Source organism: Mesoplodon densirostris, chromosome 7 (assembly GCF_025265405.1).
Source record: "Mesoplodon densirostris isolate mMesDen1 chromosome 7, mMesDen1 primary haplotype, whole genome shotgun sequence".
Taxonomy (NCBI): Eukaryota; Metazoa; Chordata; class Mammalia; order Artiodactyla; family Ziphiidae; genus Mesoplodon; species Mesoplodon densirostris.
In genome coordinates this window covers 58,229,420-58,256,970 of record NC_082667.1, presented here as the reverse complement: position 1 = coordinate 58,256,970, position 27,551 = coordinate 58,229,420, and the positions used below count along the sequence as shown (strand labels likewise).

Sequence of the window (27,551 nt, the reverse complement as noted above, 5' to 3'; positions counted from 1 at the left end):
CCAAAAGCATGGAGTTAAGAGTGAGTAGTCCTGATAGGATGGTTATTTTGGAAGGAATCCATCAATAGATTCTGGCCGAGTCTTGCCAGTAGCTCAGTCTATTTTCATTTGAAACATTCAAAGCAAAGAACGTTTTGCAGCACTATTAATAAAGTTCTATAGCCCTTTGAAAATGAAACTTCTTCCAAATAGGCAGATAGAGTAATAGTTAACCCAAGGTCATTTCTAAGTAAATTATAAAATATATGTGAATTGAAAAGAATTACTTGAACCATAAGATATATAATTATAAAGTTAGGCTTTTATTTTAAATATCTGAAAAGCTGGTTTGTTTATTTGTTTAAATTTATTTCCCTTCATTCCTCATGCCCTCTTCACCACTAGAAGAATCAAACAAAAAACGTGGTTGCAAGTTATTCTAAAAGCTCAGTCTGGAAAAACTTTCTGTGTTGAGCTAGTGTCTTTTCTAAGAGCTACACGTTCATTTGTGTTTTCCTCTTTGCTTTGGCTGTCAGGAAGTTTAGAATTAAGACAGAGTTTCAATTCAGTCATCATGGCCTTCCAACATGGCATATAATTAAAGAAATAATTTTTGGTATATTCTTCTCATATTTATTACTTAATGTGGTCTTTATTCTCTATTAACGCTCATTCTTTATGCATTTTTACTGTAAGTCACTTAAAATTCTTCTTGGGAATAGAGTATAACCATAAAAAGAAATATAATCAAACCATCTATCCTCCTTCCAGTTTAAAAAATGAAGAAAAGAAAGCGATGCAGTAACGCCAGTACTGCCATTCTGTATAAAACTGTATCTTAAGTAAATGGTGCCTAGTGAGATTACTGGCATATGATAAGCCTTCAGTGAGTATAGCTGCTGCTATTTTGTTATTTTCTTTTAGAACTCTTAGAACTGAAAAGGATCTTAAATACTGTTTTATCTAATTCCTTTGTTTTATGGGTGAGAAGACTAAAGCTCAGCGAGAGACCATGGCTTGCCAAATCTTAGACTGCTAGAGTAGTAGGACAGTGAGTTAGAACTGAGATTTCTTGGCTCTTTCCACTATACCCTTTTGTCCCCCATGACTTTCTTATAGATCCCTATGCTGCCTCTGCCCATTTTCCCACTAGGCTTTAAATCCTTTGCAAGCAGGGACAAAAATCTTGTTTACCATTGTATTCACAGTACTTAGTACAGTGCCTGGCACATAGTAGAGGCTCAGTAAATACTTGTGGATTGTTTAATGAGATAGGTCTTGTGCCCTTGGGTAGGTTAAAGGGGGCTTTTTCAGAGTTGTCAAACTTGCAGAGTCTCTAGGAGGGAGTACTCTGGGAGCTGTGGAGGAAACAGATTGTCTGGTGGCTGTTGTTTAGACTAGATTCCATTGGATTAATATGGGATTTAGGGGGAGTCTAATGACCACACTGATAAAACTTTTATACTGTAAAGTTGCCTTTAGCTCTTTAATACATTAGCAGTAGCTTATGAGGATCCTTTTTATAGATTCTGTAAAAGAAAAATCTGTGTTACACTGAGTAATAATTAAGCCTTAATTAAGTAGAAATTAACTACATTATTTTGTTTTCTAATGTCCAAATACTTTAAGCCTGAGTCTGTGGTTCAGAGTGGGGTGCAGCAAAAGAGACCTGAAGTGTCTGTGCTTCCTCTAAGGTGTGTGTATAAGGAGAGACAGAGACAGAGACTGACTGCAGACTCAGTCATATTAACTGCATGCCCAGCCAGTGTTGGAGTGAATTAAAATATGCAGACTTGTTCCTCTTTTTTAAAATGAACGAATGAAAATATAGATGCTTTCAGCAGACAGATACCAGACACATAAATGATGTGATACTGGAGGACTAGCTTTATTATTTTTTAATTAATTTATTTTATTTTTGGCTGTGTTCGGTCTTCGTTGCTGTGCACGGGCTTTCTCTAGTTGCAGCGAGTGGGGGCTACTCTTCCTTGTGGTACACAGACTTCTCATCACGGTGGGTTCTCCTGTTGTGGAGCGTGGGCTCTAGGCACGCGGGCTTCAGTAATTGTGGCTCGCGGGCTCTAGAGCACAGGCTCAGTAGTTGTGGCGCACGGGCTTAGTTGCTCCGCAGCATGTGCGATCTTACTGGACCAGGGCTTGAACCTGTGTCTCCTGCATTGGCAGGCAGATTCTTAACCACTGTGCCACCAGGGAAGCCCTGGAGGGCTAGCTTTAGAATTGATAAAAGGAGGCAAACCAGAGAGGTGAGGGTGGAGAAGCCAGTCTAGGGAGTTTTAGGGAAGTAGTGGTATGAGCTTGAGTAAAATCAGTTGACCTCCTTCTGTATCATTTATGTAAAATGCAAGTTGTTATGCCCTACCTATTGCTGGGCAGGGGATTTCCCGGAATGATTTCTTAAGATTCTTTTCACCTCTAAAACTGAAGTGTCTAGAAGTGGCTTAGAGCAGGGTTTTAAAAGGTGGAGGAAATGTGACCAGGGCATGAAAAGGAAAGGGTAAGGGCAGTTAGTGAGTTCTGTAAAAATCTCAGGATTAGACTTAGCAAGTTATGTGTGGGGAATAGTCCAAACAGTAATCATGAGGGAAAGGAGACTATGAGAGAAAAATGAGGTAGTGATTTAAAAGAAACCACAAGGCTTGATGATGGCCTGGGGCAGGTCGTGTGTGTGTGTGTGTGCGTGTGTGTGTGTGTGTGTTGGGGGAGGGATAAAACAATAGAAGCAAATCAAGTGGATGAGCTGGTTAAGAGGACAAATCTTGTTAAGAGTATGGAGTATGGATGGAAAAGGAAGATAGCTTAAGGAGAAGTGATGTGGAATTTAAGGAGCAGGTTTTAGAGGTGTCAGTAATCTCTCTGCCATACTAAAGTAGGAATATACTGGTGGTTTTCAGAGGAGTCTGGCAGGATGGTGATGGGTAACATCAGGGAACTAGCTTTTCCCCAGGGCTTCCTGCCATGTTCAGTACTTTACATACCTCATTTCCTTTAGTTCTTACATTAATCCTATAAGATTTATAACATTCTCATTTTTCAGCTAAGGAAAATGCAGTTCAAAGAGGTTAAGTAACTCACCCCAGAACTTCTCACCTGAGTAGAGTGACAGAGATGGAATTGGAACTCAGGTCTCTCTTGACTCCAAACCTGTGCTCTTTCTAGCAAACCATTGTCAGAACCCTGTGACAGAAAGCTCTGTGCTTAGCTCTTTGTCTTGAAATGATCTACCTTTACAACAGAAAGCTTCCTTCCTTCTGTTTGTTTAAATAATTTATACCGCCTTGTTCTAAAAAAATACAAGATTGTATAGAGGTGGGTAAGAAGCTGTCCAGTTATCCTGTTGTTTGAGGGGACTCAAATCCTTTTGCATTACTCTAGGCCTTTTGAAATACAGCTGTGGAAACAATGTTCCTATCCATCAGCAAACAAATACTAGTGCATGTCCAGAATAGGCAAATATGTAGAGGCAGAAAGTAGATCAGTGGTTGCTTAGGGCTGGAGGAGAAGGCGGGGTTTAGGAGTAATAGCTAAAGGGTATGAGGTTTCTTTATGAGGTGATGGAAATGTTTTAAAATTGTGGTGATGGTTAAATAACTCTGTGAATATACTAAAAACCATTAAATTTTACACTTTAAAAAAAGAAAGAGGGACTTCCCTGGTGGCGCAGTGGTTAAGAATCCGCCGGCCAATGCAGCGGACATGGGTTCAAGCCCTGGTCCAGGAAGATCCCACATGCCGCAGAGTAACTAAGCCTGTGCGCCACAACTACTGAGCCTGTGCTCTAGAGCCCGTGAGCCACAAGTACTGAAGCCCGTGTGCCACAACTACCGAAGCCCGCCTGCCTAGGGCCCATGCTTCGCAACAAGAGAAGCCACCGCAATAAGAAGCCCATGCACCGAAACAAAGACCCAATGCAGCCATAAATAAATAAATAAGTTAGTTAGTTAGTTAAAAAAAAAATAGAAAGAATGCTAGTATACACAAGGCAGATAACCCAACAATAAATATACAAGGGAAGGATTGTAACAAAATTTTACCCATTTCTGGGTGCGTGGCAGCTACAGCTAGGCCTAAGGAAGCTACTGCTTTTATTCAAGTACGTGTGTGGTGGTGGGAGGCCTCACACACCCAGGCTAGGGGCTGGGAGGAGGATCCTCTCCAACCTTCAGCTTCTTGGTGGAACTCAACTCTGCCAGACCTGAGAGTTTGATTAAAAAACTAATGTGGTATGGGTATGTGAGAGACAGAGAGAGTGATGAGTGAGCAATTAATAACATGAGCTATCTAATGTTTTATATCATGTAATACCATTTGAAAACCCTTTAAGCAGTGCTTTATAAGCATTAAATCTTCTAGCTTTCCAGCTGCATGTTTATACTGGCTGCTCCTCCTTTTCTTTGTTTGTAAGTCAGATGCATTGTGGTTGTGGGTATTTTTAGCTTAACTAGAAATCCCAGAAACCATCTGGTCCCTTGGCAGTGGAAATTTTAAGCTAGTTGCCTTTCAGACAATGCTGCTGTCTCTTGTTTATGACTTCATTATGTGTTTGGAAGAGAGAACTTCTCTAGACGTGCTGGGTCTATTCTGTGGCAGAGTAGAGTAGAATGTAAGATCAGTATGCTGTGGTAGAAAGAGCACAGGCCTTAGAGTCTTGGAGATACAGATTTAAACTTTGGCTTCAGCTGTGTGACCTGGAAAAATCACTTCCTTCAGTTCTTTGTCTGTAAATTGAGGATGCTGATTTATAGGGTTTCTATATGGATTAAATGAGGTACAGTATATTTAAAACACACAGTGCCTGACAGATAATAGATTCCTAATAAATGATGAAGTTTTCTTTCCTTTCCTTAAGGATGTCATAGGCATTTCTGTATATATTTTTATTCACTTATAAGAAATTTATTGAATATATCCATTATGTGCCAGGCAAGGTGTGAGGGTTTGGGAATATAGAAATGGATGTGCACAAAGGTGGGAGTAGTAGTTACTTCCTCTATTTTTTAGCAAAGGTATTGTTTGAGCTCTTAAATCTTAGGAACATTATCAAGTTTACTGCACTGAAGCCTCTTAACCTGACCAAATACTATAGTAATAATATCTATACATTATGTTGATGGTTTACACGATATTTTCACATTCATGATTTTTGTGACTCTTCATGTGACAATAACAACACTGGGGGAATATAGTTATATAGGAACAAAGTTTATGTATGCTATTGAAATTGAGTTGGTATTAATTTCAAATATATTGTTTTCAATTAAGATGTTAATTGTAATTCCCTAGGGCAACCACTAAGAAAATAACTAAAACTTACATAGTTAAAGAAATAAGAAGGAAATCAAAAGGGTACAGTAGGAGATATCTAACACAAAAGAAGGTATTAATGGAGACATTGTGGAAAAAAGAAGGTACAAGACATATAGATAATACATAGAAAAATTGCAGAAGTCCTTCCTTATCAGTAATTACATTAAATGTAAATGAATTAAACTCTCCAGTTAAAAGGCAGAGATTGGCAGAATGGATTTAAAAACAGTATAGTCCAAATATATGATGAGACTCACTTTAGATCCAGAGACAGAAGTAGGTTGAAAGTGAAAGATGTAAACAGTGACCAAAAGAGAACTAGAATAGGTATACAATATGAGACAACATAGACTTTAGGACAAAAATTATTACAAGAGACAAAGAGAGGCATTGTATAATTATAAAAGGGTCAATCCGCAAAGAAGATATAACAGCTGTAAACACATGTACACCTAATTATGGGTCCATAAAATATGTGAAGCAAAAACTGGCAGAATTAAGGGGAATAATAGACATTTTAATATTAATAGTTGGAGACTTTAACACCCACTTTCAATGATGGGTAGACTATACAGATGAAAGATAAACAAAGGATACAGAAGACTTGAATAATACTGTATACCTAGCTAGAAACAAAATAACTGATTCAAGAAGAAATTGAAAATCTGAATAGACCTATAACAAGTGAAAAGGTTGAACCAGTAATCAAAACACATCTGGCAAAGAACAGCCCAGGACCAGATGGCTTCACTGGTGTTACTACCAAACATTTAAAAAAGAATCAACATGAATGTTTCTCAAACTCTTTCAAAAATTAGAAGAGGAGTGAATACTTCCCGATTCATTCATTCTTTGAAGCCAGTATCACCCTGATACCAAAGCCATATGCAGACATCACAAGAAAAGAAAACTACAGACCAATATCCTTTATGAATCTATATTCCAACACACCATTGGAGGAAAAAAAGTACAAGCTTTGATGCATTAGAGAGGGTGAGAGAAACACTTTGACTTAACCTGCATCACCCCTACCCCAGGGCAGCAGAACTCAGGTTCAAGAGAGATTTTCCTGGCTGGTGATTGCCCCTGTGGGAGAAAGTAAGAGCGTGTGAGTGAACACCTGGCTTCTCCAACTGTATACACCTGGCTTCTCCCATTTCTCTCCTGCCTCAACCAGAGTATTGAATCATGATCTACATGACCTAGGGGAAGGAAGAGTCTGGGAAAGCAGCAGATAGGACTCTCAGAGGGCATTAAAGGGATGAGGATCTTACTAACTACATTACAGACTCCACCCACAAGTCACTGGGGAAGCCTCACCTGTGGATCCTCCCAACTGTCCCAAGGGCACTCCCATCGCTCCACATGCCTCATTCACACATGCTTCCACCCTGTGGCCAGTTCCCTGTGCATGCTCCCAGTGGCAGTGAGCGAGTTTTGGCAAATGGCCAGTAAGCATGTGTAGAAAGCCAGCTAGAATCTGTGGGCAAGGGAGAGACCACAAATGAGCTTTATTGCCACCCTTGGGAAAACAAAATGGAGGCTGTCAGCTTTCGGCCTGGTGTGTTGGAGGATCAAGAGAAGGCATACAAGCTTGAGAATTTTGCCACAGAGGGAGAAAGCAAGGAGCTGGTGTATCCATAGAAGATCTGAGAAAATCCCAGCATCCCTACCAGAGCTGTTGGAAGGTTTTTCTCTCCTGAAGGCAGTTAGTAAAGTTTGGAGGAGGTGACTGCTATTTCAAATGTGAGGACAGCAATGCAAAACATCAAGGAACATGAAAAATCAAGGAAACATGACAGCATCAAAAGATCACAACAGTCTTCCAGTATTGGATCCCAAAAAACATGGAGATCTGTGATTTATCCAACAAAGACTTCAAATTAGCTGTTTTAAGGAAGCTCAGTGAGCTACAAGATATGGGGATATATGTATATGTATAGCTGATTCACTTTGTTGTACAGTAGAAACTAACACAACACTGTAAAGCAATTATACTCCAATAAAGATGTAAAAATAAATTAATTAATTAATAAGAGCTGAGAACTTCTCAAATCTGGGGAGATATTTGGATATCTAAGTTTGTGAAGCTCATAGGTTACCAAACAAACTCAACTTAAAGCCATTCTCTCCAAGACACTGTATTATCAGGCCACCTAAGATGGCTGTTCTCTTGCTCTCTGTACATCGCCTGCTCAACCAGTCCCTGCTTCACCTACACCCTACTCACATAACTGACCTTCCCTCTTAATCATAGAGCCTAATCAGTAAATGCCTATATACTTGTACCCCCTCCCCCCTCCCCATCTAGTGATTTTTCTAATCTTTAGATCAGAACATCTCCACCATGATAGCTTATCAAAGGGGCAGTAAGGGGCGTGCTCCTCTGTTCATTCCCTGGTAACTGATGAGCCAACCTGACATCAATTCCCCCTATAACTGGTAACCTTCCTCTCCCCCTGGTAGTGAAGACCACTGCCATGTCTTGCCCACTGTTTGCTGCACACAGTGGGGTGTCACTCCAGGACCTTGCTTCAGACATGTGAGTCCCTGTTTAATCCCATTAAACTATTGATGTCTCTGTTGCTGACTCTGGGCTCTTTCTTCCGTCTTGAGGCTGGGCAAGTACAGGGCTTGCATGCATACAGGGTATGGCTCAACAGACACATTATGATAAAACTGTCAAATATAAAAGACAAAGTGAGCATCTTAAAAGCAGCAAGAGAAAAGGATTATAACTTATAAGGGAATTCACATAAAGCTATCAGTAGAATTCCCAACAGAAATGATACAGTCCAGAGGAGTAGGATGATATATTCAGAGCACTGAAAGGGAAAAAAAAAAACCTGCCAGCCATAATACTCTATCTAGTAAAGTTGCACTTCATATATGAAGGAGAGGTAAAGACTTTCCCAGACACAAAAGCTGAGGGAGTTCATCATCACTAGACCTGCCTTACAAGAAATGCTGAAAGGAGTTCTTCAGGCTGAAACAAAATTATACTAATTAGTAACATGAAAACATATGAAAATACACAACACTCTGGTAAAGGTAAGTATATAGTCAATTCACAAAGGAAGGCCACAAGAGAGGAATTAAGGAACAAGAGAACTACAAAACAGCTAGAAAACAATGACTAAGATGGCATTAGTAAATCCTTAACCTATCAGTAATCACTCTAAATGTAAATGGATTAAATTCTCCAATCAAAAGTCATAGAGTGGACTTGCACAAGCTTCTTAGATAGCCTCATCCACCAGAGGGCAGACAGCAGAAGAAAGAAGAGCTACAGTCCTGCAGCCTGTGGAACAAAAACCACATTCACAGAAAGATAGACAAGATGAAAAGACAGAGGGCTATGTACCCGATGAAGGAACAAGATAAAACCCCAGAAAAAAAACTAAATGAAGTGGAGATAGGCAACCTTCCAGAAAAAGAATTCAGAATAATGATAGTGAAGATGATCCAGGACCTCGGAAAAAGAATGCAGGCAAAGATCGAGAAGATTCAAGAAATGTTTAAAAAAGACCTACAAGGGCCTCCCCGGTGGCGCAAGTGGTTGAGAGTCCGCCTGCCGGTGCAGGGGATACGGGTTCGTGCCCCGGTCTGGGAGGATCCCATATGCCGCGGAGCGGCTGGGCCCGTGGGCCATGGCCGCTGAGCCTGCGCGTCCGGAGCCTGCGCGTCCGGAGCCTGTGCTCCGCAACGGGGGAGGCCGCGACAGTGGGAGGCCCGCATACCGCAAAAAAAAAAAAAAAAAAAAAAGACCTACAAGAATTAAAGAACAAAGAAACAGAGATGAGCAATACAATAACTGAAATGAAAACTACACTAGAAGGAATCAATAGCAGAATAACTGAGGCAGAAGAACGGATAAATGACCTGGAAGACAGAATGGTGGAATTCACTGCTGCGGAACAGAATAAAGAAAAAACAATGAAAAGAAATGAAGACAGCCTAAGAGACCTCTGGGACAACATTAAACGCAACGACATTCGCATTATAGGGGTCCCAGAAGGAGAAGACAGAGAGAAAGGACCCGAGAAAATATTTGAAGAGGTTATAGTCGAAAACTTCCCTAACATGGGAAAGGACATAGCCACCCAAGTCCAGGAAGTGCAGAGAGTCCCATACAGAATAAACCCAAGGAGAAACATGCCAAGACACATAGTAATCAAATTGGCAAAAATTAAAGACAAAGAAAAATTATTGAAAGCAGCAAAGGAAAAAGGACAAATAACATACAAGGGAACTCCCATAAGGTTAACAGCTGATTTCTCAGCAGAAACTCTACAAGCCAGAAGGGAGTGGCATGATATACTTAAAGTGATGAAAGGGAAGAACCTACAACCAAGATTACTCTACCCAGCAAGGATCTCATTCAGATTTGATGGAGAAATCAAAAGCTTTACAGACAAGCAAAAGCTAAGAGAATTCAGCACCACCAAACCAGCTCTACAACAAATGCTACAGGAACTCCTCTAAGTGGGAAACACAAGAAAAGAAAATAACCTACAAAAACAAACCCCAAAATATTAAGAAAATGGTCATAGAAACAGACTTATCAATAATTACCTTAAACGTGAATGGATTAAATGCTCCAACCAAAAGACACAGGCTTGATGAATGGTTACAAAAACAAGACCCATATATATGCTGTCTACAAGAGACCCACTTCAGATGTAGGGACACATACAGACTGAAAGTGAGGGGATGGAAAAAGATATTCCATGCAAATGGAAATCAAAAGAAAGCTGGAGTAGCAATACTCATATCAGATAAAATAGACTTTAAAATAAAGAATGTTACAAGAGACACGGGAGGACACTACATAATGATCAAGGGATCAATCCAAGAAGAAGATATAACAATTATAAATATATATGCACCCAACATAGGAGCACCTCAATACATACGGCAACTGCTAACAGCTCTAAAAGAGGAAATCGACAGTAACACAGTAATAGTGGGGGACTTTAACACCTCACTTACACCAATGGATAAATCATCCAAAATGAAAATAAGGAAACAGAAGCTTTAAATGACACACTAGACCAGATAGATTTAATTGATGTTTATAGGACATTCCATCCCCAAACAGCAGATTACACTTTCTTCTCAAGTGCTCATGGAACATTCTCCAGGATAGATCATGTCTTGGGTCACAGATCAAGCCACAGTAAATTTAAGAAAATTGAAATCATATCAAGTATCTTTTCTGAGCACAATGCTATGAAATTAGAAATGAATCACAGGGGAAAAAAAACGTAAAAAACACAAACACATGGAGGCTAAACAATACGTTACTAAATAACCAAGAGACCACTGAAAAAATCAAAGAGGAAATCAAAAAATACCTAGAGACAAATGACAATGAAAACACGATGATCCAAAACCTATGGGATGCAGCAAAAGCGGTTGTAAGAGGGAAGTTTATAGCTATACAAACCTACCTCAAGAAACAAGAAAAATCTCAAATAAACAATCTAACCTTACACCTAAAGGAACTAGAGAAAGAAGAACAAACAAAACCCAAAGTTAGCAGAAGGAAAGAAATCATAAAGATCAGAGCAGAAATAAATGAAATAGAAACAAAGAAAACAATAGCAAGGATCAATACAACTAAAAGCTAGTTCTTTGAGAAAATAAACAAAATTGATAAACCATTAGCCAGACTCATCAAGAAAAAGAGGGAGAGGACTCAAATTAATAAAATTAGAAATGAAAAGGGAGAAAAGGGAGAAGGCATGGCAGAAATACAAAGCATCCTAAGAGACTACTACAAGCAACTCTATGCCAATGAAATGGACAACCTGGAAGAAATGGACAAATTCTTAGAAATGCACATCCTTCCGAGACTGAGCGAAGAAGAAATAGGAAATATGAGCAGACCAATCACAAGTAATGAAATTGAAACTGTGATTAAAAATCTTCCAACAAACAGAAGTCCAGGACCAGATGGCTTCACAGGTGAATTCTATCAAACATTTAGAGAATAGCTAACACCCATCCTTCTCAAACTCTTCCAAAAAACTGTGGAGGAAGGAACACTCCCAAACTCATTCTATGAGGGCACCATCACCCTGATACCAAAACCAGACAAAGATACTACAAAAAAAAGAAAATTACAGACCAATATCCCTGATGAATATAGATGCAAAAATCCTCAACAAAATACTAGCAAACAGAATCCAACAACACGTTAAATGGATCATACACCATGATCAAGTGGGATTTATCCCAGGGATGCAAGGATTCTTCAATATATGTAAATCAATCAGTGTGATAAACCATATTAACAAATTGAAGAACAAATATCATATGATCATCTCAATAGAGGCAGAAAAAGCTTTTGACAAAATTCAACACCCATTTATGGTAAAAACTCCAGAAAATGGGCATTGAGGGAACCTATCTCAACATAATAAAGGCCATATATGACAAACCCACAGTAAACATCATTCTCAATGGTGAAAAATTGAAAGCATTTCCCCTAAGATCAGGAACAAGACAAAGATGTCCACTCTCACCACTATTATTCAATGTAGTTTTGGAAGTCCTAGCCACGGCAATCAGAGAAGAAAAAGAAATACAAATTGGAAAAGAAGAAGTAAAACTGTCACTGTTTGCAGATGACATGATACTATACATAGAGAATCCTAAAGATGCCACCAGAAAACTACTAGAGCTAATCCATGAATGTGGTAAAGTTTCAGGATACAAAATTAATGCACAGAAATCTCTTGCATTCCTATACACAAATGATGAAAAACCTGAAAGAGAAATTAAGGAAACACTCCCATTTACCACTGCAACAAAAAGAATAAAATACCTAGGAATAAACCTACCTAGGGAGAAAAAAGACCTGTATGCAGAAAACTATACGACACTGATGAAAGAAATTAAAGATGATATGAACAGATGGAGAGATATACCATGTTCTTGGATTGGAAGAATCAATATTGTGAAAATGACTATACTATCCAAAGCAATCTACAGATTCAATGCAATCCCTATCAAATTACCAATGGCATTTTTTACAGAACTAGAACAAAAAATCTTAAAATTTGTATGGAAACACAAAAGACCCCGAATAGCCAAAGCCATCTTGAGGGAAAAAAACGGAGCTGGAGGGATCACATTCCCTGACTTCAGACTATACTACAAAACTACAGTAATCAAGACAATATGGTACTGGCACAAAAACAGAAATATAGATCAATGGAACAGGATAGAAATCCCAGAGATAAACCCACGCACCTATGGTCAACTAATCTATGAAAAGGAGGCAAGGATATACAATGGAGAAAAGGCAGTCTCTTCAATAAGTGGTGCTGGGAAAACTGGACAGCTACACGTAAAAGAATGAAATTAGAACACTCCCTAACACCATACACAAAAATAAACTCAGAATGGATTAGAGACCTAAATGTAAGACCGGACCCTATAAAATTCTTAGAGGAAAACATAGGAAGAACACTCTTTGACATAAATCACAGCAAGATCTTTTTTGATCCACCTCCTAGAGTAATGGAAATAAAAACAAAAATAAACAAATGGGACCTAATGAAACTTCAAAGCTTTTGCACAGCAAAGGAAACTACAAACAAGACAAAAAGACAACCCTCAGAATGGGAGAAAATATTTGCAAACGAATCAATGGACAAAGGATTAATCTCCAAAATATATAAACAGCTCATGCAGGTCAATATTAAAAGAACAAGCAACCCAATCCAAAAATGGGCGGAAGACCTAAATAGACATTTGTTCAAAGAAGACATACAGATGGCCAAGAAGCACATGAAAAGCTGCTCAACATCACTAATTATTAGAGAAATGCAAATGAAAACTACAATGAGGTATCACCTCACACCCATTAGAATGGGCATCATCAGAAAATCTACAAACAACAAATGCTGGAGAGGGTGTGGAGAAATGGGAACCCTCTTGCACTGTTGGTGGGTGTAAATAGATACAGCCACTATGGAGAACAGTATGGATGTTCCTTAAAGAACGAAAAATTGAATTACCATATGATCCAGCAATCCCACTACTGGGCATATACCCAGAGAAAACTATAATTCAAAAAGACACATGCACCCTAATGTTCATTGCAGCACTATTTACAATAGCCAGGTCATGGAAGCAACCTAAATGCCCATCGACAGATGAATGGATAAAGAAGTTGTGGTACATATATACAATGGAATGTTACTCAGCCATAAAAAGGAACGAAATTGGGTCATTTGTAGAGACGTGGATGGATCTAGAGACTGTCATACAGAGCGAAGTAAGCCAGAAAGAGAAAAACAAATATTGTATATTAACACATATATGTGGAACCTAGAAAAATGGTACAGATGAACCAGTTTGCAGGGCAGAAATAGAGACACAGATGTAGAGAACAAACGTATGGACACCAAGGGGGGAAAGCAGCGGGGGGTGGTGGGGGTGATGGTGTGATGAATTTGGCTATTGGGATTGACATATATACACTGATGTGTATAAAATTGATGACTAATAAGAACCTGCTGTATAAAAAAATAAATAAAATTCAAAAAACCAAAAACAAAAACCCAGAATAGTTATGAATAAATTTAACCAAGGAGGTGCAAGACATGTACACTAAAAACTATAAAACATTGTTGAAAGAAATTAAAGAAGACTTTAAGAAATGAAAAGATTTTCTGTGCTCATGGATTAGAAGACAATATTGTTAATATGGCAATACTTCCCAATTTGTTTTTTACACATTCATTTCAATACTTTTTAAAATTCCAATCTCTTTTTTCACAGAAATGAATAAGCTGACCCTGAAATTCACATATGGAATTGCAAAGGATCCCAAATAGCTAAAACAATCCTGAAAAAGAACAAAGGTGGAGGACTCACACTTCCTGCTTTCAAAACTTACTGCAAAGCTACAGAAATCAATAGTATGGTTCTGAAATAAGGGAAGATATATCAATCAGTGGAATAGAATTGAGAGTCCAGAAATAAACCCATACATCTGTGGTCAGTTGATTGTTAGTAATGGTGCCAAGACCATTCAGTGGAGGAAAGAAGAGTCTCTTCACATATGGTGCTGAGACTACTGGATATCCACATGCTAAAGAATGAAGTTGGACTCCAACTTCACACCATGTACAAAAATCAAGTCAAACTGGTTTAGATACCTAATTGTAAGAGAGAAAACTATGAAACTTTTTAAAAGAAAACACTTGAAGAGTTTAGTTGTATAATTACTGCTCTCTTATAGCCCTTTTGTGGTATGTTGTGGTGAACTTCAGTGACTGGATGCTTCTGTGGGTCAAAATTATCTTTTCATCAACCTGTCTCAAGTGCTTTGCACAGAGTTGGTGCTCAGTAAAGTCTGCTGATCAAATGAATGGAAGAGACAATGGCAGTTTCAGCCATACTGAGGTTTACCAAAAAGATTTTAGATTGTCAGAAACTATTTAGGTGTCTTTGTTGTGTGCTTGAGTGCTGCAAGTGTGAGTGTCTTCCCTGGGCCTTTTCTTTCACCAAAACAGAGTTTAGAGGGCATGTTAAGAAGTTCTCCCCAGCAACAAGTAGTTGTCATTTGTACATCAGATAACTTGGGCATGTCGCCAGTGTCTTTAAATTTGACTGTTATTGCTGACAAAATGGATGCATAGCTTGTTTTTAAAGAAGTATATATATTAAGCTAATTTTAAATTTTGGAATGTTTGTTAAAGTATAGATCCAGCCTCAGTTTGAACACCTCTAATGACATGGAGCTTAGTACTTCCCAAAGCAGATATCATTGAACTGCTCTTACTATTGAAAGTTATAAAGTTCTTCCTTATGTTGATCAGGAAATCTTTTCCTTTAAGTTTGTACTTGTTTCTCCAATGGAATCATGCGAAACAAGTCACATATTTGACATAGTAATGCTATCTCTTTCAGCTCTATATCCATTCCTCTTGACCCAAAGTAAATGTTATTCACCCCAGCATTTTAATATACTGTACAGTTTACTTTTGGGTAACTTGCACCACTGACAGTTTGTGTGAGTTCTGGGAATGCAAATGAATTTCAGTATTATTCTAGGTAAAATACAAACCAAGCTGACTTGTAAGCAGCTGCCTTTATAGGGTAATGTTGAAGTTTCCTTCTTGCTCCAAAATATACCTCCCACTAGATGGTACAACTCTCACGTTATTTTTATTTTTTGGTTCAGTGTTGCATTTTCTTGGTAAAATGCAAACATGTGATACAGGTTGGCCATCATTTTCTCCTATTAATACCATAGCATAGATTAGTTCCATCAGATTGGAGCCATCTAGCAAGGTGATGTGGCTATGAGACATAGGATGAGAGGGGTTTGAATGGGAGGAATAACACAGAAATGCTGGAATAGGTAGGCTAGGCCTTCACTAGAGATGTAGGGAGAGGAGAGGAACTCTGGGAATGTACCTTATTACCTCCTTTATAAGTTTTCTCTGAACTAATCTGGCATAGTAAAATTTTAAATCTTTTGCTCCAAAGAGTAGATATGATTATTCCATTTCAGAGCTAAATAGAATCACTCAAGGAAATAATTTCTGTTTGGGATCCTCTACATGGCTATATGTCCATCTTGCCTTCTGGCAAATTCTTATTTATCCTTCAAAATACATATGCCATAGAAAGGCTTTTGCAACCCTGCTCTCACTCCATCCCAGGTAATTAACAACCCTTTTATGCCATTCTTAGGCATAATTTTTTTGTTGTACCATTTCACTGTATTGTATTGAATTATTTGTCTGCTTCACTGGACTCTGATTCCTTGAAGACCTAGACTGTACCTCATTCTTTTCTGTATTTCCAGTGCCCAGATAGTGCTCATCAGTGACTGGCATATAGTAAGTGTATGTTAAATGCTTATAGAGTAGAGTTGTATCACAGGTAAAATATCTCTTGCAAACATTTGTAAAAGCATTAGTCTCACCAGACGTGTATTAGGCAAGAGTTGGAGAGTAGAAAACAAAGGTGAGTAATAAGATAGTCAAGAATCCCTACTTACAGTCTCTGGGGCAGGTGACAGTCATCTGTACATAATTCTTACACAGTAAGATTAATGTTATAATACAGGTGCTTTGGTTTTTGGTTTGCATTGTGAAGTCATAATGTAATGCATGCATAAGACAAAAAAAGAAAAGTCATGAAACCTCTTAATTCCAAAGGATGTAGGCCTCTGGAAGCTCAAATGTAATGGATTAAGGGAGAGACTATATTTAATTTTACTCCTTGCATAGGAATCTAGTGCATTGCTATGCATTTTATAAGTACTTAAATATTTGTTTCATGGCTGATTTAGATTGCTTGAGGAGAGGTTTGGGCCTAATCAAAGGAAAAAAATGTATTGTTTGTAAAGGTGATTTAATACTGTATCCACCCTATTCAGGAAGGTGAGGTGTCCCTACATCTCTCTAAGCATGAGTGAAATAGCCATTGGTCTTGCGTTACTTAGGCAGGATCTGAGTTTGGAAACAAAGGCTTAAACCAGATGTCCTCTCTGGAGAACTCCCTCTCTCTTTGGACAGGATTTGTTCTTAGAATGTATTTTGTTAATAAATGAATTCATTTTCTATTGTAGCTGCGTGACTTTGAAAGCACAGAAGACATTGTCATTCTTTTTCCTTAGCAATCATGGGCTACTTTTGACTACTTGTCTTTTATTTATTCTCTTTTAGGAACCTAAATTCCAAGATGGAAAGGAGTCAGAGCTGCAGTGACACTGGTCAGGACAGAGTGAAGGGCAGACTGAGAGCAGCCCCAACCAGCAAAGCCAAGGTAGACCTCAGACACAGGCTTCCGGGGCTCTCCAGTCCCGTCCTGCGCACGGCCACAGGAGAAACTGTTCCAGATGAGAAGAGGCAGAATGGGTCCTAGGCATACTAATTATGTTGGAGAATTTTATAAAATACATGTGAAGGAAGAGAGTTTGAATTAGTAGCCAGAGGAGTGGAATGAGGGCCACTAGAAGAACCTTCTTAAAAGTTCTGGATGAGTTTTTTTTCCCCAGAATTTTCAATTTCATTAATTGTTTCAAGTATGTAGGAATTTCTGCAAATGGTGGGTGCATTCTAGGTTAGGGATTGTCCACATTTTTTAGGTTCATATGACCCTTTATCCCTTTTCTTACCCTTTTCCTCTCTATCCCTCTACCATCAAGAAGGAATTACGAAGAAAAAAAATATGTATATGTATGTATGTATCTGTAATCTTTTAAATCTCTTTCAGGTCACAACCATGACCCCAGCCTCCAACCCTATCATTGGTGTCCTCTTGTCCACCCAAAACAACCGCTGCCTCTCGGCCCCTGACTTAACCATTGAAAAGCGTCTGCCCTTCAGCTCCCTCTCATCCTTGGCTTCCTTGCATAAGCCAGAGCGCTCCATCAGCCCTGAGAGCAACGACAGCATCTCCGAAGAACTAAACCATTTCAAGCCCATTGTCTGCTCACCATGTACTCCTCCCAAGAGACTCCCTGATGGCCGTGTACTGAGTCCCCTCATCATCAAATCAACACCCCGCAACCTAAACAGAAGCCTGCAGAAGCAGACTTCTTATGAGGCCAGTCCACGGATCCTCAAAAAGTGGGAACAGATCTTTCAGGAGCGACAGATCAAAAAGACCCTTTCGAAAGCCACCCTCACCTCCCTGGCTCCAGAAACAGGGGAAGACTTACTCGTCACTGAAGTTACCCATTCTAGCAAGGAGAAGCCACTTCTGGCTTTAAATACAAGACTGTCCAGTGGGCAAGTACTCTCTGAGTATACAGGACCTACCCCCACTGACCTTGATTATTTCCCCTCTGTTAGCCAGACAAAAGCAGAGCAGGGCAGTGACAGTAAAAGGAGCACTGAGATCCCATTAGAAACCTGCTGTTCTTCAGAACTCAAAGTGGGAGCCAGTGGGACTTCTTTGGAGAGAGAGCAGTTTGAAGGGTCAGGGTCATCCCCAGATGCCAAGTTAGATAAAACCTGTATAACAACAACTATGAAAATCTCAGCAGTTAATTCAGTGCTACCTAAAAACAGTGTTTTGGGCGGGGTCCTCAAAACAAAGAAACAGCTGAAGACAGTGAATCATTTTGATCTGCCTAATGGTGTTCTGGCAGACAGCCTAGGTGAGGAGCCGCTTCCTTCCTTGCGTCGGGGCAGGAAAAGACGCTGTAAGACCAAGCACTTGGAACAAAATGGCTCCCTTAAGAAACTGCGACAAAGCGGTGGTGAGGTGGGTCTGGCCCCAGCAGACCCAGTACTGCGAGAGATGGAGCAGAAATTGCAGCAAGAGGAAGAGGACCGGCAGCTCGCTCTGCAGTTGCAGCGCATATTTGACAATGAGAGGCGGACTGTGAGTCGGCGAAAAGGAAGCGTGGATCAGTACCTCTTGCGGTCCAGTAGCATGGCTGGGGCCAAGTAGCACCTGATGAGCAGTGTTACCTATTTTTCAGAGGTCTTTGGGCTTGATCATTTACCCTGAAGAAATGAGTGTTCTCACTTTGGGTTTCTTTTAATGGCAAAACACTGTCTAGCATGATTCTGAGAGGTCTCGGGCCTTTGTAGTGTATATATCCAAGGAAGCTGCATCTTTGCCTCCCTGTGACCCGGGCCAGAAGCGCTCCTCACCCACTAAGTAACCCACCCCTTAGGGTGTCTGGGCCAAATCTGGCAGCCCCTACTTGGGGTGAGATTCAGGAGCACAATGGCGGGGTTAGAAATGGTAGAGGAAGAGGGGACACACCTTTTCAAACTGACAGACCTCCTGACTTCCTTCAGTAGGTGTTGTTTTAAATCAGCCATGCAGATAAAAATTAGTTCCATCTTTTTTCAAAGAAGTGGAACAGTGTAGTTCTTTGACAGATCCAAAAAGATTATGTTCCCCCTTCTTACCCTTGCTGCAAGTAAATATTCCTAATTAAATCAGTTTTTATGCTTCTACAAAAGTTAATTTACATTCCTTGTTTAAAAAATAACATTTGATTAATGCTATATAGTTGACAGACCACATTCATAGTCATTGTTTAATTTGGTCTTTTCAGGAGACCTAACATGTAAGTGGTATTAGTCCCATTTTTAGATGATGAAACTGCAGTGCAGATGTTCAGGTTCTCTCAACTACTAAGGGCGTAGCCCAGACTGACTGCTGGGTCTCCCAACGACAAATCCCATGGATTTCCCACACTTAAGAGGTTGCCATAATGGACAGCGATCCAAGGACGTACGTACCAGGGGAGCCTAGAGAAAGCTAGCTGGGCTTTGAATGTTGATTGTGCAAAATCCACATGCAGATAATTGAGATTGACTGGAAGTGTAAACATATACTGTGCAATTATCCCCATCCCTACAGTGTACAGCCCTCTGTTTTCCTGGGGTTCCACTCTGTTAGATAAACTACGATTGGACTTCATTGTTACTCTCCATATGGCCAAGAGTTATCTGCAGTGTTGATCTAAAATCCAAAAAATTTGCCCAGAAGTCAGGCAAGAACAATACTGAAACTCCCTACTGTGGAAACAAGGAATCTAGCTGGATGCAGCTGGTAAATTCAGTCCCATGGACCTTTGGGGTTTATTTTCCTTAGCAGCTGACACCATGTGTCTTTTGCATCTCTGGTGGTGCTTGGTGCTTCTGCCCATCTGGGCTCATTGAGAGTAGGGATTAAGATATGATTTTAGGGAATCTCAGGTGGCCTGGCATTCCCTGTGCATGTATGAGCTGTTACTATAAAGTCATGTGACTGGCATTTTAACAAACCTTTCAGATCTTATTTATCCCAATGTATGTTGTTCCCCTCAGGTGGCCTCAGCAGGATGCTGCAGTTTTTCCAATGATGTTGCCATTGGTGAAAACATCTCTGGAACTGTCCTCAAAGTCTAGAGACATCTAGACATCTAATGTTCGAACTGCAGAGGACGTTAATGGTCATCTATTCCAACTTCCTCCTCTTACTAAGGCAGAAGCTAAGATCCAGAACGACTCACTTATCAAGATCACAAAGGATTTACTATATCACCTACTTTTGCTTCTTCTCAGGAGATTTGCCTCCCTTCTTCTCGGCAAATCTTTAATCTTTGGGGTTATAGGAAAGAGAATTTTAGTTTGAAACTAGTCAGAAGCTATTTGAAGCTTCTGGAAGAGAAGGTAGGTTACCTAGAGGGTTTGGAGTCAGAAATGAGGTGCATCTGTAAAGCAGTCAGAGCCGTTTTCTTGGGCAGCTCATAAACAGTTCCCAAAGAGGAGTTCCAGAGATGTCTTAAGTATTTTGGTAATCACTGAGATAATGTGGAACCTCCTCAGTGACTACTTTGGTGGGGAGTGTCACTTTCCTGAATGTATGTATTCTGTGTTCTGTGTGTTTGTGCGTGCACCCGTGCAGACGTTTGTTTAGAAAATATACATCAGTACTTTATATTCATACCACTTCAGTTTTAGGTCCTACCAGCAACATACGCCCTCCAAAGGCTGCTGGAGGGCATATTGGTGCCCAAGATAGAAAAGCTGGCACTGGTTTGTGGAGACAGGGAGGGTGACTTACTAAATGCCCTCAGAGAAGACAGCAGTTACTGCCATTTCATGGAGTTCCTTTTCGATCTTAGTAAATGTTATTGGAAGGCTAGTCTCATTGGTAGTAGCAAAGACACTTATTTTTCCACTTGTCACCTTTTTCTATACCTTCAATCATTTGAAAAACACTTCAGTTGGAACTGATTTTTGTTTTTGGAAAAAAGATAAATATTTTTAATAGAAAAGATATATATTTTAAGTATTTCCCCAAAATAATACTTTCATTTTAAGAAATTGCTTAGCAGTAGCAACAAGTTTTAGCATCAGGTGCAGAGTGAAAATTTCTTGTTAGGCAAATATTCCAAAAGCTGGATCCAGCTTACCGACCACCTACTGTGGAACCTCGAATGGTATTGACAGTTGTTTCCAAACTTCCAGCTGAGCAGCAGTCCTTCGAATATAGACAAAGCAGTTTAGGTTAAGGAGGGAGGAGGCTTAATCTTTAATCTGCTTGGCTTTGGAGAAGGGTAAAACCACTAAGGTATTATCTGTATTTTAAGATGCTTCCCATACTTAACTAAAACCTGAACACTTCTTTCTGGAAAATTTCCCTCTCCTGTTGCTTGATTGTGAAGTTGGTCACAAATGGAGTTGTTGACGTGAATTCTTTGGAGAAAAAGATGAAGGAAAACAATGATGGGGAGGGTTTGTGAGCTAGAATGAAAGATACACTATCTCAGAAAACAAACATTTCTCACAAATCACTGGAATCTGATTCACCATAGAAATTTCCCATGTTCTTCTAACTCTGTTCCTTGTGTATATGCTTTGTTTTTTCTTATTAAAGGGGAAGTTGTGAGAGGTTGGAGAGTAGAGGTCATTCTGATGGGAAATCCAAGAAATGTAATGCCCTAAGAAGGGGGCTCTCAGCCCTTTTTTTTTATCAAGTGGGAAAGATACTTTGGGAACATGTTCATGATCCGTTGATTGTATCTGCTGAAAGAAGTCACCTGGGCCTGTTGGGTTAATGTCAAATCTGGGGATTATGTATCTAGCCCCTGGCCCCTTTCATGTAATTGCCTCTTTTTAGAAGGCTTCTTCTTGGCTGAAGCTTCCCAGGAAAACCTTTTTTAAGTGGCTTCATTTATTTTTTTAAATTTAATCTTTAAATTTTTGCCTGGAGGAAGCACTGGTGATGAATGCTTTCTGTGTTTTTTTGTTCATTTTCTCTTAAAGAAAAATGCCCTTAAGAGATTAAAGCTGCTTAATTAATTGCTATGTTATTACAAACAGACAAACTAAGATGGAAAGCTGCCATTGTGCTTGACTGCTGAAGCTGATGACCGAAGGCTGTGCCATTTGTCCTTTTTATTCCATTTGACAGATATTTCCTGAGCTTCGAACTTGTGCCAACCCTGTGCAAAGTCATGGATATAAAGATGGAAAGGACAGTCCTGCTCTTGATGAGCTCAGTGTCTACTGGAATGTGTTTGAATGCATGTGTGGCTGCAGAGCTCGTTAATGGTTTCATGAAAGACCATAGTGATGATCTTGGATGGCCCATTCAAGGTACTGTCCAGCACCCTTGAACATTTTACATACCCCCATCAGTATTTGTGAATTTGATTGCAATACTGCTCTCCATTTCTTAAGTAATTTTACCAGTGGAGAATGATTCTTCTCCTCCGGTGATTATAGGACAATAGCATCTCTTTAGGAGCTGCTTTTAGCATAAAGCCCCAAGAAATGAGGAAGGTTGTGGATCACTGACATGGTCAGAGGAGGCTCACTCTCAACTTAGTAACCTACTAACCTCTTCCCCAACCAGACCTCTCACCAGAGCTGGCAGCAACTTGGGATTCCTTTTCCTTTTTCCTGCGTGGCTTTCCATCGAGATGGAAGGCGAGCAGGTGAGGAAGGGAAGAAAAATGAAGGCTGGATCATAATCATACAACGTTATGTAGCTGGAATGGGCATGGGAATTATCCAAGTCAAACTATACCCCCTGGTGCCCTTTTTTTTAAGAAATGAGGAACTTGAGGTTCAGTGCCCTGTGTGTCATGTTTGTACTGCAGTTGTCTAGGGTCTGAGTGGATAGTCCTCTAAGTTACACACATACAGTCTCCTAATGAAGGGGGCACCCGAATGACTGTTTTGTTTTTTCTTCCTGCTTTTTTCAGTTAGAATTAAAATGTACCCATATCCCCTTAATACACACCCAGGCAGGGAAAAAAACCCCATAGTGAGAGTAACGTGAATGTGAAATCTTGGGAAGTGATATATTTTGATTGGAATAGCTGTCATTTTAACTACCAAGGATTAGAACCCAACCAACCCTTTACTTTTCTTTGAAAATCAAGAACTCCTTAGGGACTTAATTTTTCTCAGCCAGCCTTTTCCTTATCAACCCAGATTGGTCTTTTGACTTGGCTTTTAGAAGTGAGTATAGCTGTTTATGAATTCTTGTGACTCAATGAGAAAGCAGGTCTGCTTTTTTTTTGTTTTTGAGGGGTGGGGGTGGGATTCTAGGAAGAGGATGCTGAATAGACTTTCCTCTAAAGATGATCCAGAAATGCATCTTTACACATTATCCACAGTGAATATATACAGAAGTCGCCAGTTTAGAAATTGGTTAAATTGGATGAAGGAAAAGTGCCAAGACTGAATGTGCACATTGTTCTATGTATTATATTTTTTTTCCTAAGAAAAATATTTACACATTTTGCTTTGTGAGAAAATGCTTCCTTAATGCCTTGTCTCAGTAATTGTGGGAGGCAACCTCAAACTGGGGGCAGGCTCCCTTTCTACCTTTTCTGGTATCTTAAGTCAAGAACTAGTTGGACAGGGCTTCCCTGGTGGCGCAGTGGTTGAGAGTCCGTCTGTCGATGCAGGGGACGCGGGTTCGTGCCCCGGTCCGGGAAGATCCCACGTGCCACGGAGCGGCTGGGCCTGTGAGCCATGGCCGCTGAGCCTGCGCGTCCGGAGCCTGTGCTCCGCAGCGGGAGAGGCCACAACAGTGAGAGGCCCACGTACCGCAAAAAAAAAAAAGAACTAGTTGGACAAAGCCAGGGTAAGGCCAGGCTTCTTGTTCTTCCTTTCCTCTCATTTAATAAGGGGTAGAAACAGGGAATGTACTCTTCAAAGATCAAACCCTGAGAGCTCAGGAGCAGCTTTGGGGCCCGGCTCCAGACGGCGGCAGCAGATTCTCCCTTGTTGGCCCTGCCCCCTCTCCGAGCTGTGCCAACAGTAGGAGCAGGGCTTTCCCTCAGTGGGTTCAACCCTTAACCTCCAGCAGAACCTTCAAGTCCTAATGAGAATGGGTAACTATGTAAAAGAAAATGATTATCTTAAATGCCAACTAATGGATTTTTTTGTCTGTGTGTGACTGATGTACCATTTACCCTTAGTTCTTCGTATAAACAGCTGTCCTTAGGGCCTTATCCCCTCCAACCTAGAAACAGAAAATGGTTTGGATTTTGGTTTCATTCAACCTGCTGTCTGCATTAGATTGCAGAAGGGGCCCAGACCTTTGCCACTGCCATTGCTGGCTGCCTCCTCTCCAGCTCATCACAAGGAGCTTTTTGACAAAGACAGAGGACTCAGAACAGGCGTGCCCTGTCAGGGATGCTTCTGCTAAGGGATCAAATGGGATGATGTGTTGTTTAAACAATACCAAAGTGCATTCTTCAGTGCAGGCTTGCCAGGTTGAGGAGAGGCCCAAGTTGAGAAAACAGTAAAGCAAACTCATGAATGTTCTGTTTCTAGTCAGTCTTATCTCTGGAGAGCAGTCTCAGGCAAATCTGAGCTGAGCTTAGACTATGTGTGTTTGAGTTTTGGTGCGATCTTTGCTCTGGGAGATGCCCTGTGTTGGAATGTCTTGCTTCGTTGTTCAGAATGATAGGAGAACCAATTTATTCAGATGGTATCCCATGTGGAATAACTGAGAAAGTTAGGAGCGTCTGGCCTAGATAGGTATAGCCTCTTCAGGATAGTCTCATATTGGTAAAGGGCCAGCCTGGCTGGGCAGAGAGAGCAGATATACTCTGGGCCCAAAAGCAGAGTTAGGACTACTGAGGGACTTAGGCAGATGCTTAGTCCAATGGCTAGAGCCATCCAATAGTTTTCCCAACAAAGGAAGGGACAGCCTTTGTAGGGAATGAGCGCCCTGTCACTAGATGTGCAAGCAGGAGCTGAATGATCTGCTGGGGAGATTGCAAGAGGCTTCCTGCCTTGAGGCTGGGATAGGATGTTCCCAGGAGCCTTTCAGGCCTGAGAGCTTATTGTTTGATAGTGTTTCTGGCTGAAGGGAGCATTCCAAATCTCTCGAACTTGAACCTAGTGAGGTTTACAGTGTGAATGTTGGGGTGGATTCTCCTTCCTAACATTAGCGGAAGGATGATCTTGGGCCTAGGAGACCCAATGTGGTAAGACAGCAACATGCCCCAGCACATGAGTGCTGCTGAGGGTAGCACTGTGTTTATTACCTGAATCTGTCCAGGTGCCTGTGTGAATGAGTGAGATGTAACTGACTTTGTAACTTGATATGTGTATGGGACTGTATGTGATCATGTATGTGACTGTCTGAACTTGAATATGTGTGTCTGGTGTGACCACAGCTTGGTGTAAATATGTAACTGGCCATATGTATGTGGCTGTGGTTGGTTGAGTGTGATAATATGCGAACACTTGTGTCCTAATAGTCTCACACTTGAAATACACCAGATACTGCACCACAGACCTGTGGCTACAAGACTGTATTTCTATAATCGCCTTAATTGCACCTTAGGTTGTGGGAGTTTGTGCCTTGCTGTGGGTCCTTAATCCTTATGCCACTGCTTCCTGGACCCTGGGAACTGCAGGCCTGCTCCCCAGGTCTGAATTGTAGGCACCTCCAGGAAAGCAGTCTTAGGAGAAATCATTGCCCAGGTGACTAGGTCACACCCAGCACCCTGGCAGAACTCATCCAAATGCACATCTCTGGAATTCAGCCCCAGTGGCCTTCTCCTGATCCTCCTCTATAGTAGGTGCTGACTACTATGCATTCATAAGAATGGGGCAACCCCATAGGCTGCTTTGGCTAGAACTAGCTTACTTAACCTGAGTCCAGGTTGACCTTGCACAGTCCCAGGGTCTGTTTTAGAGCCACATCCCACTGTATTTGCATATGTCCTGGATTAGAAAACCTTGGGAAACTCCATGTAAGCCCTCCCCTCAACTTGTCCCAATTTTGTGGTCATGGCCATCTAATAAGGAAATTCCCAATCCTCTCTCTCTTCCCTCTCCCCACATTTGCCCTCAAGGTGGAAAAAGCTGCCCAACAGAGAAAGCCTAGATGCTTTTGGGGGCCTTGAGGCCCGAGTTTTGTACCCGCCCTGCTCCCAATGCACACGCGTGCGCACACACACACACACACACTCACTCACTAACTAGTGGCTGTGGGCACGTTAGTTAACTTCTCTGAGCTTTAGATTCTGTGCTGTTTCTTTGTTTCATCGACCTGTTTTCTGTCCTAGTGCTTATCCCAGCTCTGTGGGATAACACTGTTATCACTCTGTGTGACTCAGGCAGTTTTCCCACAGGACTCTAGGGATGCGCATCAGCTGAGGTTTCTTTCCCCAGTGCGACAACCTGGCCTAGGCTCCAAAAAGGCATGAGGTCTACCTTGCTCTATGCACCCACTCTTTATTGCTGTCGGGCCAGGTGCCGGTTCCTGCCCGGCCCAGGGCGGGGAGGTCCTGACGAGCTCCCCACTCACAGCGGCCGGCGAGTGAAGCTGAGCAGAGCTCGGAGGCCCACACCCATCCCAAGGAGCGGTCAAGGGCATGGAGCCCTTGTGGAGGGTGTGGGGCGCAGGATGGGTGGCGCACATGGCCCCGTGCGCAGCCCTAGCCTTTCGAGTCACTGGCCGTGGGCTCCTGGCAGAACTCATCCATGAACTCGAGGAAGCGGCCTAACTCGAGGAAGCGGCTGAACTTCTTAGGCTGGCCCTCGCTCAATGCCGGCGGGACGTGGGGTGGTGCTGTGGCCCCGAACACTGACCGCAGTGAGCAGCGCACCAGCCGCCGGTACTGTGCACGAAACTCCTTCAGCAGCCTTTTGGCCTCCAGGTACTGCTTCTGGTTCACCAGCCGCTGCTCTGTCTGCTGGCACAGGACAGCTCCTGCAGGGAGAAAAGCCGGGAGGGGCACCAAGGTCACCCTGGGTCCCACCTAGCCTAAAGCAGCGGGGACTGGGTCCAGAGCCCCCCAGAAAGTGGGAGGGGGTGGGAAGAGGATGTTAAGGGCCTGAAAATGGTCTCTCCAGTTTGGGCCCTAGAAAGCCAGAGGCATCCCCTTCTGATTCTGTCTCAAGCTGTTGGTGACATGCTGTGTGACTTTAGGCAACTCTCTGCCTCACTCAGGCCTCAGTTTCTCCATCTGCACACAGGAAGGTCTGGGGCAGATGCTCTCTAAGGGCCCTTCCTGCTCCAACACAAGCCCTTTGCCTATACCAGCAGGTGAGTAAACTTCTAGATCTTGGATCCTGGCAGCTGAGGACTGGGGGTCAGAGCTGTACCTAGTGGTGCCTCAGTAATGTTCCGGGGGTCCCGCATGCAAATGAGGATGTCATCCAGCAGCTGGGCTCGAGTCTTCCGGGGGGGTGGAATAGGGATCCTCTGGGTCTGATGGGAGGTAAGAGAGCACAGTGTTATCCCAGTCTTCTACTCAGACTTTCATGGCCTCACCTCCT

The 27,551-nt window shown here is 41.5% G+C and overlaps 2 protein-coding genes across 7 annotated transcripts in view; one reads left to right on the top strand and one right to left on the bottom strand.

Moving 5' to 3' along the window:
* The window catches only part of RNF169 (ring finger protein 169), an 86,745-nt gene extending 61,188 nt beyond the window's left edge, over nt 1-25,557 (top strand). Inside the window, exons 5-6 of the mRNA XM_060104932.1 lie at nt 17,004-17,103; nt 17,554-25,557. Of these exons, the coding sequence (XP_059960915.1) occupies nt 17,004-17,103; nt 17,554-18,738 (1,285 nt within the window). The 3' untranslated portion in view covers nt 18,739-25,557. The remainder of the gene's footprint in view (nt 1-17,003; nt 17,104-17,553) is intronic.
* Nucleotides 25,558-26,384: 827 nt separating this feature from the next.
* XRRA1 (X-ray radiation resistance associated 1) overlaps nt 26,385-27,551 on the bottom strand; it is an 89,739-nt gene continuing 88,572 nt past the window's right edge. For all 6 annotated transcript variants that reach the window (XM_060104929.1, XM_060104926.1, XM_060104928.1 and 3 more), the window contains 2 exons: nt 27,378-27,483; nt 26,385-26,982 (listed from right to left, as the gene is read on the bottom strand). In XM_060104929.1, the coding sequence (XP_059960912.1) occupies nt 26,708-26,982; nt 27,378-27,483 (381 nt within the window). In that variant the 3' untranslated portion in view covers nt 26,385-26,707. The remainder of the gene's footprint in view (nt 26,983-27,377; nt 27,484-27,551) is intronic.